This window comes from Medicago truncatula, chromosome 1 (genome assembly GCF_003473485.1).
Source record: "Medicago truncatula cultivar Jemalong A17 chromosome 1, MtrunA17r5.0-ANR, whole genome shotgun sequence".
In the NCBI taxonomy this organism is placed as follows: Eukaryota; Viridiplantae; Streptophyta; class Magnoliopsida; order Fabales; family Fabaceae; genus Medicago; species Medicago truncatula.
Window position 1 is genome coordinate 33,543,956 of NC_053042.1, and position 19,674 is coordinate 33,563,629.

Below are 19,674 nucleotides of genomic sequence, written 5' to 3' on the forward strand. Positions count from 1 at the left end.
ACTTCAGGTTGCATTGCAAGTTTGCAAGCATCCTGCAGCTATAGCCAAATGGTCACCTGAGCAGAAATTATCACTCACTGAAAACTATGTTTGGAGAAAGAAGAATGGAAATAGACATAAAATTGACACTGTACAAATATGATTTTGACTCCTCTAAAGCTAAAAGTTAGTAAAGTAAGAAAATCAAGGGTTGATATTACTTACTTTACTCTCTAAAGGGAATGGTTCACTTCAGAGGAGTTTTGTCCTACAAATATATGTTGTGCCCCAGATAAGGCTGACATGAATACATAACGGCAGAAATTAACGACACCTATCAGACTATTCATATCAAATAGAGAGAGAGAAAAAAATCCTGAATCTAATGAGGGAATCATTTCAATGAACACAGTTTTGTGTGACATAAAATGAATCCCATAACTGTCAGTGCCATGATAAAATAGTGGTCAATTAGTAGCAACGATTACAATCGAAAGCTAATATACTAGAGCCAAAAAACCAACACAATTAGTGAGAAAAAAATTGATAGAAGCAATTACGAAATACACATTTGTACTATAAAATACACTGTATGGCACAATGTTAGTAAAAAAAAAATGATTTCCATACCCCCAATAGTTTTAATAAGTGCCTAATTCAAGTCAACATGAGATCATTGCCATCCAGGTTGCCACCAAGATTAGGACGAAGGCAGACACGGACTTCATGCTCTTCAGATCCAGGACGAAGTTTAGGCACCATGATCTCAAGCACTGATCCTGGTCCATCATAGTACGCTTCAATATTGGCATCTTCAGGAATACGAGTTAAAAGAGGGATTTCGCGAACAAATTCTCCAGGAGGGCAGTGCTCTGAGGATGGATCTGTGAGCTTGAATGTCCTATCATTTCTCTTGATAAATGGCTTTCGTGATGTACTGACACAAGAAACCTTTATGATACCATGAGTGAGAGTATTCCTCCAAGTAACTTTGACACTAGGAAGATCCACAAAAGGCAAACTAATAATGATCAAGTAACCTTGCTCATCCTCATAAATTGTTTTTGCAGCTGTAGCAGGTCCACAGACATTCTTCATCACCCCGCTAAACTCATTCAACCAGTGTTGTTCACTAGGGTGCATTTCCAAATCCGGAATCCTATCAGATGGAGGATTAACAGCCAAGTAACATTCTTCATCATTCCCATTAAGGAAAAAGTCCTTCCTTTTCTTGCTACTGATAGGGGACAAGTCAGCCGCATCACCGTTAGGCATATGAGTGGACAAATTCAGCCCAGATTCATTGAGGAGCTTCTTTGAGTGAGGAATTGGAGCACTCTTGATTGGAGGAGGTGGTCTCTCAAGCTCAAAATCTGTGTTGGGAAGATTCCTCCATGAGCCGAAGTCGCTTGCTTCGGCCGGGATTATGAAATTCAAATCTCGGCCAGTGAGTTCCATCCACTTCTTCTGCTCATCCCTGTCAAGACTTGAAAGATTAGGCGACGAAACAAGTTCAATACCATGCAGACACTGAGGATTTGAAAGTCCCCTATAATGCTTCCTTTGCATCCTATGAGATCGAACAAAACCCTTGTCAACACTGAAAGGAAACGGACGTTCCCCTTGGCGAGAATGTCCGTTCATGTAACTCCTCAGCTGCATCTTCCCCAAAGCATTCTCCGGCCTCTCCTTGAAAACCCACATGTACATGTTTTCCAAATCATGCTGAACTATAAAAACATCATTATTCAGATCCGTTTTATCAAACCCTGAAACACCATTGTTGTCATCCCTAGTAACTTTAACCTTGGACTTCTCAAGCAACACCGGCTTAAAATAAAACCTAAAGAAAAACCAAGCACCCCAAATGCTATCAACACGCCTCGAGCATTTCTTCACTGCTTTCGGAAGGTTAAGCAAACTCTCAGTCTCATAACCACCTTGAGTACCAAGACCAACATCCAAAATATCACAAGGATCAGAATTCCACGGCTGCGGCACCGAAAGGGGTAAATTGATATCGGGCGGACGCGAAAGTATAACCTGTCTATTCATCTCTAAATCAAGCTCATCATGAGAACATCCACTTGAATCCATTGACAAAAGCGTTGAAGGGTGGTGATGATTCTCCATTGAGAGACAACAAGTGAGAAGAGAACCACCCATTGAATTACCTCTTCATATGGTTTTCTATATCTTCTTCTTCTTCTTCTTCTTCTTATGCTGCTTGTTTCACAATGTTGCCATCCCAAAAACAATTCAACAAAATAACCTTATAAACACCGTCAACATTTAAATCAATACCCATAACATTAACATTAACAATAACAACAATAACAACCCCATCAATTATAATAAAGAAAACAAACCCTAGATTTGTGAATCAATTAATACATACAAAATCCATTCTTCACACACCAAACCAAACAAAAAAAAAAACAATTTTCAATACAAATAATAAAAAATCCTAACCTAAATTGTTGATTTGAATCAAATTATTACACAAATACACACTAATCTTAATTTATGATTGGAAATAGAGATTCAGACAAAAAAAAAATGGAAGAAGATCTTCAAGTACCTTTGAGAAAAAGAATCGAAAAATGGAATTGAAGACGAATCACCGATTATGCGCTTCATCATCATTTCATTTCATGCATAACATTGAATTTCTCTACCCTAGACTTTTCATTTTTTTTAATTGATAGAAAAAAATAAATAAATAAATAATTTAATTGTTGGAGTTGTCAAAATAATGAATAGTGAAATGGAAAAAAAAGATAGAATAGGGGAAGAGAAGAAGCAGAAGCGTGATGAACCGTCTTTCAATGAACCGAAACAGGTTCCGTGCGGATTGGGTTTGGTTTAGCTTGGCCTGCTTTGATAGTGAACCGGGATTGTTAATTGGACCCTCCTCTTTCATTTATCCATCAACATTATTATTTAGATTAGATTATTTTTTCTTCTAATAATTTTTTTGGATAGACAGCTATTTATAATTAATTGTTATATTAGTATTTCTCTTTCGTAAGAGTTTGAATTTGAGTCATTTAACTCCTCTGACTTCTAATAGTGGTACGGTGAAAGGTTACTTTTGATAAGTCGATGACTTTCAGGGTGAGTGTATGTTAAATGATGAGGAACACCTATACTGGGGACTTAGATAAATAGCAATATCATATATGTGCGGTAAAATTATAAGGGTATACACCATGGGTAGGTTTCTTACAAAGCTTTTTGAGGGTGGTTCTTGGAGGTCGCACCGTTGTACGATGGGAAAATGGTGAGATTCAATTTTTGGCAGCTAGAAAAAGGAAGGAGAGCGAGGTTATGTGTAGGATGCAAGTGTTAATTAAGGTTTTGCGTTTGGATTGTGGTTGCACAATGATAAAAGTCAACGTTGCAGTTAATGAAGGATCTCACGTTAGGCTAGCATTGAAGCCAAGAGAAGGGCACAATGCATGAAGGGGTTGCTCGCGAGGTAGGCTAAGACGACTCGAAGTGGGTTCAATCGTAGCCATGATTATTTGTTCCATTGCCATAAACTTTGTGCGAATTCCACATAAGGTTTTGAATAATGTTATATATCCTTGATCTTTCTCAGGGTTGAATAGAGCTTTTGGCATTATCTGCTCTATACACATTCATCCTCGAAGAGATCGAGCCTTAACAAACATGATCTCTATTAAACCACGATATCCCAATCAAATTGAGATCATCATTTCTTCTATAAATTGAGAACTACAAGTAAATGAAAGATAGACACGAATTTCAAATAAAGACAAATTAATATAAATTTGAGAACTTTCAATTTTAATCCCATAAATTTCGTTTTTATCATTAAAATATACTAAAATAATTAAAAATGTTTTTAATAATTTCAAACAAAGAGCAGATCTTAGAGAACAAAACATGTTAAATGATTTTGAACTTTTAAGTAAAAAAAAAATCAGTTTGATTTTACAAATACTAACACAACAATATTGATAAGAACTTGCTAAACATACATTTTCTAAAGAAACTTTTTTTTTTTTTGAAGGATATTTCTAAAGAAACTTACAAATTACAAACATACATGCATAGAGTAATAATAAATTGATACTTTTTTTTTACAATAAGAATAAAATGATACTCAGTAACTTAGTGGCTGATTTACGTCATATTTGCATGACAATTTGAGGAACTACATCTTGAAATCATATTCTCTACTTGCTCTGAACCTTATTATAGAAGCTCCTCCTATTCATGATCCTTACGCTTCTTTAATTGATCATATCCATAAAATTAATACCCACTCTTGATCCATAAACTTTAGTCATACCTTACGGAAAAGGAATGAAGTGGATAATTGATTAGCTAAGCATGATGCCTCTAATGACAACTTGCTCAAAATTTCGATTGAGTGTCCACATCAAATGTTTATGTGTATGCTCGCTAATGCTATTGGAAGCATTAGATTAAGAGTTTAGTATCTTTGTGCTTTTTATGTTTTTAATAATTTCCTCTTATAAATAAATAAAAAGGTAATTCCTTAAGTGTTTCTTTCCCTATAAACTTAACACCAAAAAAGTAAATTGGACCACAGATTATGATCTCATCGATCACTGCTTACATAGGATGATAGTACTTGATAGATCTGGTAACGCGGAAATGAGAAAAGTCATTTATTGCCCCATAAAGAGGAAGAAAAAAAGTTGTTAATAGAAAACGATATCCACTTGTCAAAAGAGGAAGAGAAAAAACAATCATCTCAATTAGCACATGAAGGAAACAACTGCCGACTCAACTCTATCTCTTTCTGGTCACTCAAGCTGTCTAAATTCTCACCATACAATGAGACTAATTGATCCGGTTTGGATTACACGCATTTGAGACATTGATAATCCTTTGATTTAGATCAAATTATCGAAAGTTAATCTGATCTAAATCAAAGGACTATCAATGTCTCAAATGTGTCTGATCAAGATCAAAGAGTCATTGTCACTAAACTTTTTTAGTTTAAAGAACCAAAGTTCTTAAATTTGTGAATGCGTCTGATCAAAATCAAAGAGTCATTGTCACTGGAATTCAGAATGCGTGTTCACACTTCACATGACTCAGGGAATCTAATTTCCATCTACTAGTCAACAATTGTTTGCTTCTTCTCTGTTACCCAAAATATCAACCCAATAAGCCCTTCATCGCCGCGTATTTTTTCCTATGAAAAGGTACAACATGATAGGCTCAACTGAAACGGGACATGTTTTTTGCTTTATTATAGCAGGAATGATTCCTTGGTAACGTAATGGGATAAGCAAAAAGATAACTTCTTCTGTTAATAAGTCAACATATCAAGTTAGAACACAATCACAACAATGTTGAAATTAAAATATTAATAATAAAATAGCTATTATATAGGTAACATTTTCTTCAAGATTACTTAACAGATAATGAATGTTGACTTTGTCTTTTTGCTCATATTCCAAGTAGGGTATAGTGAATTGAAATTTTGGTTAGAAAAAGCGTGGACGTTATCTTTAACATCTATGACTTTACTGTTAGAATCCACCAATAATCCCATAACATGAGGAATCAATAAAGTGTTGAAACTAAAAAGAGAAGTTTATTTTACACTGTACTGGTAGTGAAAGCTAACTCTATTATTGAATCATGTTATCATTGCAAATTGCAAATGCTGCTTATAGTGTCAAGAAACAAATAATATTTGGGAGGAGAAACTAGCCTCTAGTATGTGATGTATATTTCATTCTTTTATCCAAAAAGATTGAATAACAAGACAGTATAACTGATAAAACAGAAAAGTCAGTTAAGTGGGTGAGGTTATCATTCTACTGAGCAATGAATCATTCACTTCTTCATCTATTTATTCAGTAATAAAATATTCCAGATGTATGATATAATAATTTCTTATAAATGATAAATGCTTACAATCAAAAGCTTGAAGATGCACTGGAACAAAAAAAGTACCAGGGCAATAGGTGAGCTAAACTATAACTGCTACAGACAAACTTAAGACCACCTTTGTATTACAAATAAGACTGCATGATACAAGTTAGAAAAACTATGATAAAGCACCATACTCTAGCAGCATCCCTAACAATACTTTATAATGGTCTATCTCAAGTCAACATAAGATCATTCCCTCCAAGATGAGGGCGGAGGCAAACACGGACTTCATGCTCTTCTGGGCCGACACGGTGTTTTGGTACCATTATCTCTAGCACTGATCCTGGCTCATCATAGTATGCTTCCAGATTGGCATCTTCAGGAATTCTGGTTGAGAGAGAGATTTCGCGGACAAACTCTCCAGGGGGGCAGTGCTCTGAGGATGCATCTGTAAGCTTGAATGTCCTATCACGTCTCTTGATGAAAGGCTTTCGAGATGTGCTCATACAAGAAACCTTGATGATACCATGAGTTAGAGTGTTCCTCCATGAAACTTTCACACTTGCAAGGTCTACAAAGGGCAGACTGATAATAATCAAGTAACCTTGTTCATCTTCATAGATAGTTTTTGCAGCTGTGACAGGTCCGTACACATTCTTTATCACCCCGCTGAAGTCATGCAACCAGTGCGGCTCACTTGGATGCATTTCAATATCTTGGATTCGTTCAGATGGAGGATTAACAGCAAGGTAACATTCCTCCTCGTTTCCGTTTACATTTCCATTCCCACTTCCGTGTGGGAAATTTCCGTTCCCATTTGCGTGAGGGAAAAAGTCTTTCCTCTTTTTGCCGTTGGCAGAAGATAGGTCCAACAAATCACCGTTGGTGTGGTTAGCCAGAGGAGTTGACAAATTCAGTCCAGATCCATTAAGCAGCTTCTTTGGGTGTCCATTTGCAGCACTCTTGATTGAAGGAAGAGGTCTCTCGAGCTCAAAGTCTGTGTTGGGAAGATTTCTCCATGAACCAAAATCGCTTGCTTCAGGTGGGACTGTGAAACTCAAATCTCGGCCGGTAAGTTCAATCCACCTTTTCCGATCATCTTCGTCAAGATTCATCAAATTGGGTGAAGGAAAAAGCTCAATGCCATGCACACACTGCGGGTTCGAAAGTCCTCTATAATGCTTCCTTTGCATCCGATGGGATCGAACAAAACCTTTGTCAACACTAAAAGGAAATGGACGCTCCCCTTGGCGAGAATGCCCATTCATGTAACTCCTCAGCTGCATCTTACCCAACGCATTCTCCGGCCTCTCCTTAAAAACCCACATATACATATTTTCCATATCATGTTGAACCATGAAAACATCAAGATTAAGATCAGATTTTTCAAAACCCGAAATACCATTACCATCCCTGACAATCTTGGCCTTCGATTTATCATTCAACGCCGGCTTAAAGTAAAAACTAAAGAAAAACCAAGCACCCCATATGCTATCAACACGCTTAGCACATTTCCTTCCAACTTTAGGCAGAGTAAGAAAAGTCTCAGTCTCATACCCTTGAGTACCAAGACCAACATCCAAAATATCACAAGGGTCAGAATTCCACGACTGTGGCGGCGGGCTACGTTCAGCAGACAACGGCAAATTAATATCAGGCGGACGCGAAAGTATGATTTGACGATTCATTTCCAAGTCAAGTTCCTCATGAGAAGATGCACTTGAATCCATTGACAATAACGTTGAAGGGTGGTGATTCTCCATTGACAAAGAAGCAAAACAGAAATCGCCAATGCTACCTCATCATCTTGTTGTTGATGAGTTTTATTATTGCTGGTTGATACATAATTGCCATTTCCAAAAACAAATTCAACAAAATAATAACCTTATAAACACCTTCATCATCATATCAATCCCCACTATATCTCCCTTCCATCAAACCCCTATATTTATCAATTCAATTTGAGAACAAAAACAAAATAATATCAACAAATCCAAACTAATTAAAAAAAATCATTTTTTCTTCTATTTTCTCTATAAATTAACAAATAAACATATCTATACAAATATTCATATGTATACAACAGTGTTATATCTATATATATCTTTCTTAAATTTGTGCGAATTTTGAAGAGAAAAAAACCTAAAATCGAATTATATTTAACCCTTCAAAATCAAGAGAAAAAGGGTGAAATTGAATGAAATCCATGAAAATTAAGATAGATCTTGAAGGATTATTAATATTATTACCTTTTGGGATAAGCATCAGAGAAACGAGAAGAACGGGAACATCCATAGCCAGCGATGATGGACCTCATATTATCATCGACAACCATATTTTCAACAAATTTTCGATGGTTATTAATTTTTTACATTAATTTAATGTTTTTTTCACAAACAGAAAACCCTAATTTTGTAGTTCTTAGTAGAAATGAAGGTATGAAAAGAACAGAGAAGAAGAGTTTTTTTTTTTTTTTTTATAAGTGAGAGAATGAAGAAGAGTGGAGAGAGAAAGAAGAAGCGTAAGTGAAGGTGTGATTATAAGGAGAGTTTCGTAGGTTGAAGCCTTCACTGGATAATACCGTCCTACTATTTCCTTTTGGACCACACCGTTTGTTTACAGTGACGGTGCATCTTCGTATGTCTACTTTATCATAATCATCGTATCGTATATTATTAGTCTTCAATTTTATCTTGTCTTCTTCATTCACCAATCAAATATCAATATTATTTCCTCCTTCACAATATTTAATTTAATGATTTTCTTTTGACACATTTTATTTAATGATGCAATGCAACATTAATTAATTAATGAATATGATAATTTAACACATTCGTAGATATGTTTAGGCAGAGTAAGCCTTTAATTTATGAGGCCTCAAATATTTGTAGGAATATGAATATAATTGTTAGGGTGTAGGATAAAAAAAGAGAAATGATATTTGTACATTTATTTTGTAACAATTTTTTGACAATTTTCTCTCTCACATTCATATTATGTTTTTATTCTCTCTCTTCCTTTTTCGCTCTATTATTTTTGACCAATAAAAATAGAGAAAATTGAAGTTGTCATAGAAGTTGTCACAAATGGTTATTCATATATCATTGCTCATAAAAAAGGATAATGTTTGGTAGACATCCTTTCCTCCATACCACCCATACACACATGACTATGTGTCAATTTTTATCATATTTTATTAATTCAAAAAAAAAAACAGAGGAAATAAACTGTAATTGTTGACCTCCCTTTCTTTGCCGCTGCCACCGCTCCTCCGGTCACCCTCAGATCTATTTGATAAAATCAAAGAAAGAACAAAGAGTTCCCAGCAGCAGAAGGATATAACTCAAATGAAAATCAGAACAACAGCAACAACAACAATGATAACAAGTATTTCTACAACAACAACAACAAGGATGTTTCCAATGAACTTAGCAACACAAAAAGTTTACAGATGAAGATACAACTCCATGGAAAACTAGAACAATAACAACAACAACAAGTATTTTCTACAACAACAACAACAAAGATTCTTCTAGCAGCACAAAGTTCCCTGAAGAAGGTTACAACTCAATGCAAAACCAGAACAACAACAATAACTACATAACTGCAACAACAAAGTTGCTGTTAATGACAAATACAACTTCAAAAGTAACCACAACCTCTTCTCCGCACCACGTGACCTCATCTTTTATATCTAAGATCTGCTTCCCCACCCCACCACCGTCGCCAAAAAATTCACGCCATCAGCGACGTCACTTCGTCGTCAACCTTTAAATTCGTTGATACAATGAGGAGAAAACACATGTTTGCGCCCCCACCGCCGTTTCCTTGAAACAGTGGTGAGGGAAAGACGGAAACGGTTGCGAAAGCGAGAGAGAAGAGAAACGGTTATGGCGAGAGAGGGAGAGGGAAGGAAGGCAAGAGAGAATTCAGTTAGATTAGAGGCGTGAGTACGGCGGAGACAAGAGGAGGGAGCAGCGGACGGTGAGGAGAGAGGGACAGGGTGGAGGCGAGAACGTGTTGCAATCTTTCAGATTCTTTTGAGTTTTTTTTTTTTACAATGTTTATATGGGTTTTGACAAAACTACCCTTCATTAAAAGATGAAATACCAAAACTACCCTGCCACATGGAGGGTGTACAAAAGTGTGTTGCCAGATTAAGATGTTCACTTATCAGCACTCCATAAAAAAATACCACTTTTATCTACGGACAATACATGTCACTAAATATCATTTTTTCATAGGTAAAAGTTCGAAAGTCAGCAATTTTTCTATCACTATTCATTTTCATAAGTAAGTGTCTCTCTCACATATATATATATATATATATATATATATATATATATATATATATATATATATATATCACTATAACTGGTGTTGGATTTTTAGTGGTTGGATGGTGGTACTTTGAGAAATAGATTTATGAGCCTTTTTAATTTATTAGAAAATCAATTGGTGACAGTGGCGAAAATGGATACCTTAGGGTAGGGTGTTGGGAGTGATGCTAGAGGTTATTAACATAGGAGGATAATGGAATGGATTTTCTGCTGTGAAAATCTATACAGTTTTTTGCAGTGTCAAAATCAATACTATTAAACACTTTTTCTATCCTAATTTCTGCATTTAATTTTCTATGCTTTCAATGATCATGATTTCACTGGACCCTGTGGTCACTGCAGAGAATCCAGTCTCTACGGATGAGTAGTTGGGAGAGTGTAGTCTTGTCTTTTATTGTCTAACTTTTTTTTACAAGATGGAGTGGAAAACAAATGGGATTGAAATTTAGATACATGCAAATGCTACATGGTTAGTGATGCGTACCATGCGTTATCCTTAGTGCATCAGGTGGATCGTTCCCACATTTTTTATATAGTTTGGAACAAAGCGGCTCCTTCGGAGGTCTTTTTCTTTGCTTGGTGGTTGTTTCGAAACCATTATCAACAAGAATGGTATGCTTCGTTGTGGTATTATTCAACATAATTTTACTTTATGTTCGATTAGGTGTGGGAAGGAGGAAATCACAAATCTATATGACTTTTTATTAGACAATGGTTATGTATTCATTCAACATACATATTGATATTTTCTAATCACCTCACTCACTATGGAAAACCCAACAGGTGATTCAAAGAAACTCCAGTCTTCAGTTTGTTTAATTTGACTCGCGTCGCATGTATCTGATTTATCTAGAAGGACATAAATTATCGTATTTTTTAACAAAAATAATTGTCCATACTAATACTTTTTGTTAAAGTTAAACTTGTATCTCACTAATAATTGCAAGCTACACGAGTTTCACGCAACTTTGGATTTTCAGAGCTTGAGTCTTGTATGCAAGTGTTTTGTTAACATTCTCTAGCTAGTTATTTTTTTTTGTTAGTGCCTAACATTTTACCTTGTAAATACTTTTGAGTCCTATCTTTGTACTCTTTGGGTAGATTGGGATCTCCTTTTTGTTTAATATCTTATATATTGGCTCATTCAAAAAAAATTGAAAAATGTGACAACACATTATTGTACACATGTGTAAAATAATTTTCAGTGACGGTGCATATTAGTTATATCCTAAAATATAAAATTAAAGGATTTGTAAATTTATATTAAGGTCATGTTCGGATAAACAACCTAATTTATAGTTTATAGTATAAATGCTTATCGTCGTGGTAAATGCTTTGTGTATAAGCTAATTCAATATAATAAAAGATAAATTAAAAAATTATTTTGTATAAGTTATTTTCAGAAATTATCTTAGAAGATTTGTGAAAATAAGCTGAAAACAACTTATAAACATGTCATAACTTGTTTTCATAAATTCTCTCAAACATTATGTCAATTGCATGTATCAATAGATAAGCTTGTTAGGACCAAACTAGTTCAATACAATGCTACCATTTAGTTTTGGGTTAAATAAGTTTTTCATCCTTAAAAATTTATGAAATTTTGTTTACAATATATAGTTTTTTTAACGTAAACAGTGAAAACTATAACTTACGCTTCTTAAAGAAAATTGAATCGGATGCTTTGTTTAAAATTTGGTCTTTTCTTTAGTACATCCATATCAAACTCAAATATATGTTAATGTTTTGTTTGCGTGAATATGCTGAGCTATGATCTTTTTAAAAGGAGTTTTTCTATCATTTATAAATTTGTACATGTTAAAAAATTTAAAATAGTAACTTTATATTGAAACTTGTATATTTTGTATTTAACATATAACTTTTTAATAAATAATTATCATTTTTAATAAAAAATTTACCACTTTTAGTCTCTTTAATATATACAATATTGCACATGTTAGTCAAACTATAATTCAAAAAACAAATGTGTAGCAATAACAACAACAAAAACATTTAATTTAACATTGGCAGTCATGCTAGGGAGTGCCACCACTAAGTTGTTTCGGATAACTTGTTCATTTTCATCAAGTTTCGTTCGTAATTCATTGCATGCCATTTTAATCATACTTTCCATGTTACAAATAATAAATATAAATTTAAGAGTCAACCGCAATTAGATGTGATTAGTAATGGATAGTTAGCACTAAAGAATAGAGGACTCGTACAGCATCCATAATGGTGGGTGCTTCACCTATTTAGTATCGGAATTAATAAGCACCTTCATTGTGGAGAGAAAATGTTTGGTGCTACTGCTTATAGAGAAGGGTGACTATATAAGCACCCTCCCTCTCTTTAATTTTTGTGGGCTATATGTAATAAATTGTACACAAATCAACAAACTTTGTTGAAATACAATGACAATGAGTTATTAATAGGATCTATTTTCTGAGGTGCTGAGTTGGAGAGATTGGATACTTATTAAGTAATTTCGTTGAAAATTAAAAAATATATGATGTGTACATGCATGACCCACTTAAGCATCCAAAATGAAGTATTATTTGTAGATGGTCTTATCCAATACTAGTATACTTTTGGTCGATGACATTGGCTTTCTTTTAAGAGAAAATAAGAAGGGAACACCCATTATTAATATAGTGTAAACAATCATTTAAGTCCAAGCTAGTTTAGGGATGATAAGCCTCAATTTTATGATTAATATAAGTCAACCACACAATGAATATTTTTCCAATATAAAGGAAGTCACAAAACCATTAGATTAGCTAACCCTTTTCCATATTTATGGAGGAGATTACTGTTTTCTTAAAATAGATAGACAGAGAAAAGTCTAACCTCTATCATAACTTTTCTTTTTCATATAATTGTTGTTCATGATTTGTGACAGTTGAGAGTGGATTATTTAATTTTTAATCTAAGAGTAAATTCTAGCTTCTACAAAAACCAATGAAATGCGAGTTGCTTTTGTCAAATGTTCTTAGACAATGCTTGTTTGATACTATTGTTCTATGTTAGGACTTAGGATTCATTTTGGATTTACTTTGATTTGTTTTTGTACTCCCTACTCATGTATACTTCTTTTTATTTTTGTTATGATTCATTTAACGGAACATATATAGTGAATAGTTTTTTAATAAATTTTTATATGGCTTCAAAAAACAATAAAACTAGATTTGATTTTTTTTTTTATCACGTTATTATCTTTGCTAGTCCCCATAGCACGATTTAAAAGAAAGATAATGTTTCATGTACACACTTTTTTTCATACACACATTGTACCACCACATATGAGAGTGTGAGAGAGACAATACATATGAGTTTTTTTGTGTGTGGGAGGACCACAAGGACACTTGTCAAAATTGTGTGTGGGTGTACAAGTGGTACATGCCACCTAAGATGGTCTATGTATCACTTAAATAAAAATAAAGGGATGGAAAATATAATTTAGTCTTAAATATATTATATATCGAAAATCTCTCGTGTTACAAACATATCTCTTCACGTCTCTCACAATTATATATGCACAATTAAATAAAAATAAGGTCTGGACCTTGGTTTTTACATGGATGGGTATTCAACTTTATGGATGGAGTAGTGAATTGGTGTCAAGTTTCCTTATTTTCAACAATGTATGCAAAGGGAAAAAAAGGAAAAAGTTGTCACTCCTTGTAGTTAACAATAGCATAGTGTATTTGAATGGAGAGTAATAAGATCCTCTTTAAAATCAAAGTTGCAAATGTTTTGATGGTGGTCGATCACATAAAGTGTCTATTATGATTTTGGTTCATTTTTGAGGCATAGTAATTTTTTATGACTAAAAACTTAAGCGATAGTATTTTTAATCAAATTATGTTCATAAGACTTGTTCTCCCTTATGCTAAATTCCTGATTCCCACCTTGATATCATTTTATTTCAAAAACAAAAAATACCTGTATGTTTTTTATTTTTATGAAACACACATATGTGGTGCTGGTACGAGGTACTTTAATTCCTTTGAATAAACGGTGTTATATTTGCCTGCACTTTTGTTGCAAGGGAAAACATTTATATATTATATTCCCTAAAAAAAGTTATATATTATATATAGTTTTTTTTTTTTTTTAACAATAATGTTGTGTATAGTTTATTTATTTATTACGACAAAAGGCAAAACTCAAAAGGAATACGTTGCCTACCAGTCGATGACATTCTTCTTTTGTTGGTGGGATGGGCTATATATCTCTGTTGCATCACGATGGAAAGTCGAATTACTTTAATTATATTATTATTTGTGAGGAACCTTGCATGTTGGTTCCTTATACTTCTGGGTTTATATTATTACACTACATATATATAATATAAGATACATGTCTGCGTTTCCTAAAATTGGTACAATTATGTATCATTTATATAATTCAATTATTGACACTTTTTCCCTTTTCATCCTCCAACTAAACAAAGTTGATATCATATCATATCATATTAGTCACAATGTAAAGTGCGACGTATAACTATAACTTAGTTTAGTTATTAAAAAGATAAAGTTTTCCTTACATTACATCAATGACAATGGGTACATAGCCCATTAAATAATAAATCAACGGTTAAAAAAAATATACCCTTTTTGACGGGAGTTCCACTTTTAGACGAAATGTCCATGTTTTTTGTCCGTAAATGTTCATGTTAAACCTTTTTTTTTTGAAAGGATATCAAAGCATAACTCACAAGTATTGATCTACACCAAAAAAAAATTGACAGTCTCCTTTGGCCAACAAATTAAAAAGAGAAATGATATTTGTACAACCTTCTCTCTCATACTCACATTATCTTCTTATTCTCTCTCTTCCTTTTTCCCTCTCTATTGTTTTTGACCAATAAGAAGAGAACACAACAAAATTGTCCCAAAAATTGTACCAAAAGAGTTGTTCAAATATCACTACTCAATTAAAAAACCTCGTGTTTAGTGTTTAAATGAAGCTCAAAGACAAAGCTTAAGCCAACCGCAAGTTGCCACTGTAGGAAGCACTATTTCCAAACCATTATGTTTCATCTTTTGATTCACTTTCACTTTGTAGCTTAGAAAAGTTCTAATTATTTTTTAGATAATTTCTGGTTCTTACGAAAAATAAACTCTGATAATCTGAAGTTTGATCGAGAGATAGATAAAATATGATTAATAATTATACCACTAAGAAATTGAACTCTGACCAATTTATTATTTGATAAAATTCTTTAATTGAAATTTTCATAGAATTTGTTTAATCTATAACATTGATTCTAATTTCAACTTATGATGTATAAACCGATAAACATCACTTAAAACTCATACTCTATAATGTTATATTTAATTGAAATTTAAACATATATATATATATATATATATATATATATATATATATAGTATTAAGGATGAGAATAGGTCAAACCGTCCTACAAGGGCCTACGACCGTCCTACAGGGGCCTACGGCCTAGCCTACGACAGATCAAACTTTTTTCTTAAATAGAGAAAGCATAAACTTTTTTTAGAAGCCTATTTAGCTTAAAAGGCAGGCCACATGCCATTCAAAAAGCCTCTTAATCCTATTAGACCGACCTATTCAAATAAATATGAATAATATTATTTATTATAATATTATATTTTGTACTTTGAATTAAAAGAAAAATTTGTTAACTTTTTCAATAATCTAAGCTTATTAGTATACATTAATTTTTCACATATTAATTCGCTAGTCTATTTAAACTTATATCACATTGTTTATTTAAAGATATTCATATGATATATGCTTTTAAATAGGCTCACATGTTGTCGGTGATGGAGCCAAGAATTTTTTGGAGCCTGGGCAAAATAAAACAACAATAAGTTTTAGTGACAGCCGCAACTGTAGGTAGAGGTCATAATGTTTTTAAAATGGTCTACTTAGAATTACCTACGGTTTTTTCCGTAGGTAAAGGTGGAAAACTTGCAGTGACGGTCATTTGGCAATGACAGACAGATTTAGCTACGAAAATTTGTTCTATAGTGACGGATTTTGGCCGTCACTAAAAGTTAAATTTTTTGTAGCGATACAAAGAAAGTATGGGTTGAGCCCGGGCGCGTGCCCGGGGCTAGCTGTGGGGTAAAATCACCCATGCATGTCGTAACAGACTTTCAGAAAATCAGACTTAAGCCTAAAAAACAAGCACCGTAGATCTTAAAAAAAACTAACATATCAGACTTAAATTTTGCAAAACCTAACTCAGTCCAGCCTATTCTCATTCCTAGATAGTACAAGCGTAATCCTCACTAGTGAATATGATTGTGATTGTTATTATTAAGCAAAGATAGGAGAGAGAACAAGTGGCGTCTCGTTAGGAAGAACACTTTTAGTTTATGTTATATCATTGATGAGATGAAAACTGCAAAAGAGAAGAAACAAAGCACGATGATATAACACCATTTCTTTATTGCAATTATTGAGAAAGGGAGATGCAACCAGATCTTTCAAAGTTTATTTTAATCATCCACCTATGTATCAAAGCCAAGATGAACATTATTACAATTAAATAAAAAGCTTGTGTATATATATGGAAAAATCAATATTTTATTTGTATAGTTAGACACGCGGCGCATGAAATCAAAGTATTAACGTTTTAGTTATCAACCATCACTACATCAGAGATTCTTCTTTACGAATCCTTTTAGAATAAGAAAAAAATTAATTGAAATGCCAAATGTTAATATACAATTAGTTGAATTGAGTCGAATACTTAAAATAGTTTAACTTGTGAGAAAAACCAATGACTTGAGGTTTGACTTATATAAAAGAGTTTAACTAAAAAAATTGAGTTTTGCTTGTTACAATTAGTAGTAAAGCTTGAATTTGGTTTGTTATTATTATTTTTTGAGCAAGGTTTGCTATTATCATTTATGCTTTCAGTTCTTTTATAATTGTATAAATTTTTGCTAATCTTGACTAAGAAAAATTTAATTTTAAAACAAGAATAAATAAAGTTACATAATGTATAAGACTATAATATAAAGAACAAAATCGAAATATAATATTTGCACTTGAATTTTTTTTAGTCTTGGATTTATCATTATTGAACGAGCCAATTTTAACGACTTACAAAGTTTTCTTATCTAATATAATTAAATAGTTACATTTAAGTGGTTAGTTAAATTCAGTGAAAGTTGAATTCATCATAGGCATCTTATCTAACGAAAGTTTTAGTTTTTCTTTTGAGGAAAAAAAAATTAGTTAATGTTATGAACATATTTTTTTTAAGAAGATAAAATAGAATATATAAATTAAATTTCTCAATCAATCCCACACAAGGAGTGTCGGGAAAGGCTAAGAAATAAAAGTAACACTTATATCAGAGGTTCAAAATTGCTTTACTAAAGAAAGAGGCAAAGCAATCTCATAAAAAGAACACAAAAATAAATTAGGTAGTAACTCCGAAATATAAGAGAGGGTTAAACCAGATGTAATAGGTGAAAGCAAAAGTTGGATGATTTGTCAAAAAAAAAAAAAAGTTGGATGATTTACCTTCGATCACTAAAAAGGTTGTAGCTTAATTTTCTCAATAGGATTTTGTAGAGAATCCCTTGTTTGTTTATTTTTTGAAGAAGAAGCTAAAATGGAATATATTAGGGTTAATAGTGCTTTTCACCTCTGTAATATATGTCATTTTCGATTTTCGGCCCTATAAAATTTTCGGTTTGAGTTGCACCCTCGTAATTTTTTTTTTCTTCCGAAAAACACCCCTAATAAGCTATTTTCAGATTTTTTTTCAAGAAATTTTGGTTTTTGAATGGCCTATTAAGGGTGTTTTTTGGAAAATAAAATTTTTATGAAGGTGCAAATCAAACCGAAAATTTTATAGGGACGAAAATTGGAAATGACATATATTACAGGGGTGAAAATCACTATTAACCCAATATATTATCAACTCAAAATGTCTTTCCTAGCACAAGGTGTGCAAAGGAAAAACAAAGAAATCTGTACAATAATTACAAACCGGGAAAACGAAAAAACAACAAAAAAAGCAACGAACGAAAAGATAACAACTAATTGTAGCCCAAGATAGCGAGGGGATTAAGCCACCAACCTTGGTAATTGAAAGAGAATTGAATAAATTTCTTCTTTAACCACGAAAAGGAAAGAGACTTTATTTTATCCACTATACACATAATCGAGCAATCTTTGACCTTGAAAATTCTGTTGTTTCTTTCTTTCCATATTTCCCAAATAGTAGCAAACCAAAGGACGTTTAACAAAGTGGACGGCACCTGAGAGCCATCGCCACCAACAATGAACCGAGTAAAATGATCTGAAACCTCGAAAGGGGAGACCATGGAAATGCCAAGCCAATGAAGAATACAATTCCACACTGATCCAAAAAGAGAACAATGCAAAAATAAATGATTCGGAGTTTCCAATGAGCCACACCCAGTCACACACAGACAAGAATTAATATCTATAACGTTACGACGGAGTAAGTTATCTTTGGTTGGTAATCTATTCCGAAATAGACGCCAAGCAAAAACCGTAACCTTCAGACGGATATGCTTTTGCCACAACTTAGTCACATCTACCGGGGCGACAACATCAGGCTGAACAGACTGAAAATTGTAAGCACTACGAACAGAGTACGCAATAGATTTTTCCAAATTCCAAAGCCATCTATCTTCTTTGTCAACTTGCAAAGTTACATTTTGAAGTAATAAAAAAAAGTTTCCCCACCTGCTCCTCTTCCCACACAAACAACCTCATCCTCCACTTCCAAGCCTCTCCATTCTAACCCCACCCCAACTGACACATATAAAAAAACAGACACTCATTTATCCAACGCCAACTCAAACAATCTACTAAACTTTTCCCTAAAAGACACCCCACCAGCCCACACATCTGACCAAAAATATATATGTCTCCCATTCCCCACCGATCTACCAACATGAGAATCAAACCACTCCTCCCTCCGCAAGGCAGCAATTACACGCTACCAAGCCGTGTTTGACCTCACACCGTCCACCAACTTACCTCCTGATAGACTTTTAGCAAGTGTACTAAAAATGCATTGAAGTAATAAAATAAGTTCGTATCCACGAGGACTGTGTTAATCTCAATTTAGCAATAAAGTTATTTTCTAAGATGTGTAAATTATTTTAGTGTCCGAGGCAGTAGGTTTGTGTGCTTAAAAAGTAAATAACAGAAAATAAAGAAAGTTGGTTTTAAGAATAAGAGAGAGATGAGTTTAGGTCTTTCGAATCATCGATGTTCCCCTAACTAGTATACTGCACCTATTCTTATGAATGATTTTCTAGTTCCACGATAGTTAACAAAATAGCCCTAATCAATCCCTTGAGTTAGGACCCTCTTCTAGGATTACAACCTCTAATTCCTTAGGTGGTCTAATAATCTTCGAAGGTTTAAGCATGTTAACCTAATATCACTAATAAAGGATTATCCATTCCTAGATTAACCATGTTTA

At 33.4% G+C, this 19,674-nt stretch overlaps 2 protein-coding genes across 3 annotated transcripts; both read right to left on the bottom strand.

The window, feature by feature from the left end:
• Nucleotides 1-337: 337 nt before the first annotated feature.
• On the bottom strand, nt 338-2,909 carry LOC25484138 (uncharacterized). Of its 2 annotated transcripts, none has more exons than XM_024779177.2 (2): nt 2,561-2,909; nt 338-2,202 (listed from the first exon to the last, which is right to left on the bottom strand). In XM_024779177.2, the coding sequence occupies exon 2, from the start codon at nt 2,143-2,145 to the stop codon at nt 637-639; it is 1,509 nt and encodes a 502-aa protein (XP_024634945.1). In that variant the 5' UTR covers nt 2,146-2,202; nt 2,561-2,909; the 3' UTR covers nt 338-636. The 2 variants fall into 2 exon arrangements, with proteins under 2 accessions (XP_024634945.1, XP_013468357.1); XM_013612903.3 differs by having other exon boundaries at nt 338-2,251; nt 2,561-2,908.
• Nucleotides 2,910-5,867: 2,958 nt separating this feature from the next.
• LOC25484139 (uncharacterized) lies at nt 5,868-8,378 on the bottom strand. The gene is made up of 2 exons (XM_024779181.2): nt 8,115-8,378; nt 5,868-7,807 (listed from the first exon to the last, which is right to left on the bottom strand). Exon 2 carries the CDS (start codon nt 7,626-7,628, stop codon nt 6,099-6,101), a length of 1,530 nt encoding a protein of 509 aa, XP_024634949.1. The 5' UTR covers nt 7,629-7,807; nt 8,115-8,378; the 3' UTR covers nt 5,868-6,098.
• Between the last annotated feature and the right edge of the window lie 11,296 nt (nt 8,379-19,674).

Bases quoted from the DNA above. Each gene is read 5' to 3' on its own strand.
- LOC25484138 (XM_024779177.2), bottom strand. From the start codon at position 2,145: ATGGGTGGTTCTCTTCTCACTTGTTGTCTCTCAATGGAGAATCATCAC.
- LOC25484139 (XM_024779181.2), bottom strand. From the start codon at position 7,628: ATGGAGAATCACCACCCTTCAACGTTATTGTCAATGGATTCAAGTGCA.